Raw genomic sequence first — 1,023 nt, forward strand, 5'->3', positions numbered from 1 at the left:
ATGTGTGTGTGTGTGTGTGTGTGCGTGTGTGTGTGTGTGTTTGTGTATTGTATCTATTCAAATCGCGCAGAGCAGGGTACAAAGATGACGTATTTGACGGAGGTGTCATCCACCACACCAGTACACACAAAACAGAACAGCAGTTTGTTCTTACTACCAGGATAAACACATATACACGGGCAAAAGGGCATACCCAAGTGTAGTATATTCCTACTAAACGCATGCACACACCCGTACGGCCATCACGAGATACCGAAATATGTAGTATACACCTACTACATGCATGAACTCGCACATCCGGGCATCAAGGCACGTCCAAATATAGTATACACATATGTCACATACGAACGATGTACACACATACGCAGGCTCCTGGACTTACCCGAACACAGCATAGTCGAAGCCAGTGGTATTCATCACATCCACTACACCGACACCATTGTCGAGCGAAGACAACAAAGATGGGGCCAGGAAATCACCCGCCATTATTGTGACCGAGTTTTTATCTTTGAGTGTTCTAATTGTAGATAGAGGGATATGCGAAACTTGTAGTGAGAGGGTTGTACGCGCTGAGCGTGCTGGCTACATAAGGCTCGAAAGAAGTAGGAATTAGATTCACGACCATACTGGAAGCCCAGTTTTTCAAAAAAAAAAGTCCTAAAGAAAGTTAGAAATTTGAGAGGATAATCCTAGTATTGTTGAAGCGGTCGTTTTGTAGCCTAGGTAACAGATATAGAAGTGACGGAATTCTCACAACATGGTAGTGTCAGTGTGAGACAGGATTGACTATAAGGCAAGTGAAATGCATTATATAATGTTCGTATAAAACGGAGTCCTGTGTCAGTTACCACCAAACGTATTCGGGTAGCAACGGACTCCTAGAAGTGAACATTTACACACTGACAATATAAAGATGATACCTATCGCTATGTATATGTATACATATACCTACTTAACATTGATATGTTCACATAAGCAAAAAAGAAATCGTATACCTGTCAAACCAAATTTACACAATGGATG

The 1,023-nt window shown here is 41.8% G+C and overlaps 1 protein-coding gene across 1 annotated transcript in view; it reads right to left on the reverse strand.

The window, feature by feature from the left end:
* Positions 1 to 486, reverse strand: part of SARC_04243 (hypothetical protein) — a gene marked incomplete at both ends in the record, with an annotated part of 2,384 nt that extends 1,898 nt beyond the window's left edge. Inside the window, one exon of the mRNA XM_014301939.1 lies at positions 383 to 486. Within this exon, the coding sequence (XP_014157414.1) occupies positions 383 to 486 (104 nt within the window). The remainder of the gene's footprint in view (positions 1 to 382) is intronic.
* Positions 487 to 1,023: the final 537 nt, after the last annotated feature.

This window comes from Sphaeroforma arctica (assembly GCF_001186125.1).
Source record: "Sphaeroforma arctica JP610 unplaced genomic scaffold supercont1.232, whole genome shotgun sequence".
Taxonomy (NCBI): Eukaryota; class Ichthyosporea; order Ichthyophonida; genus Sphaeroforma; species Sphaeroforma arctica.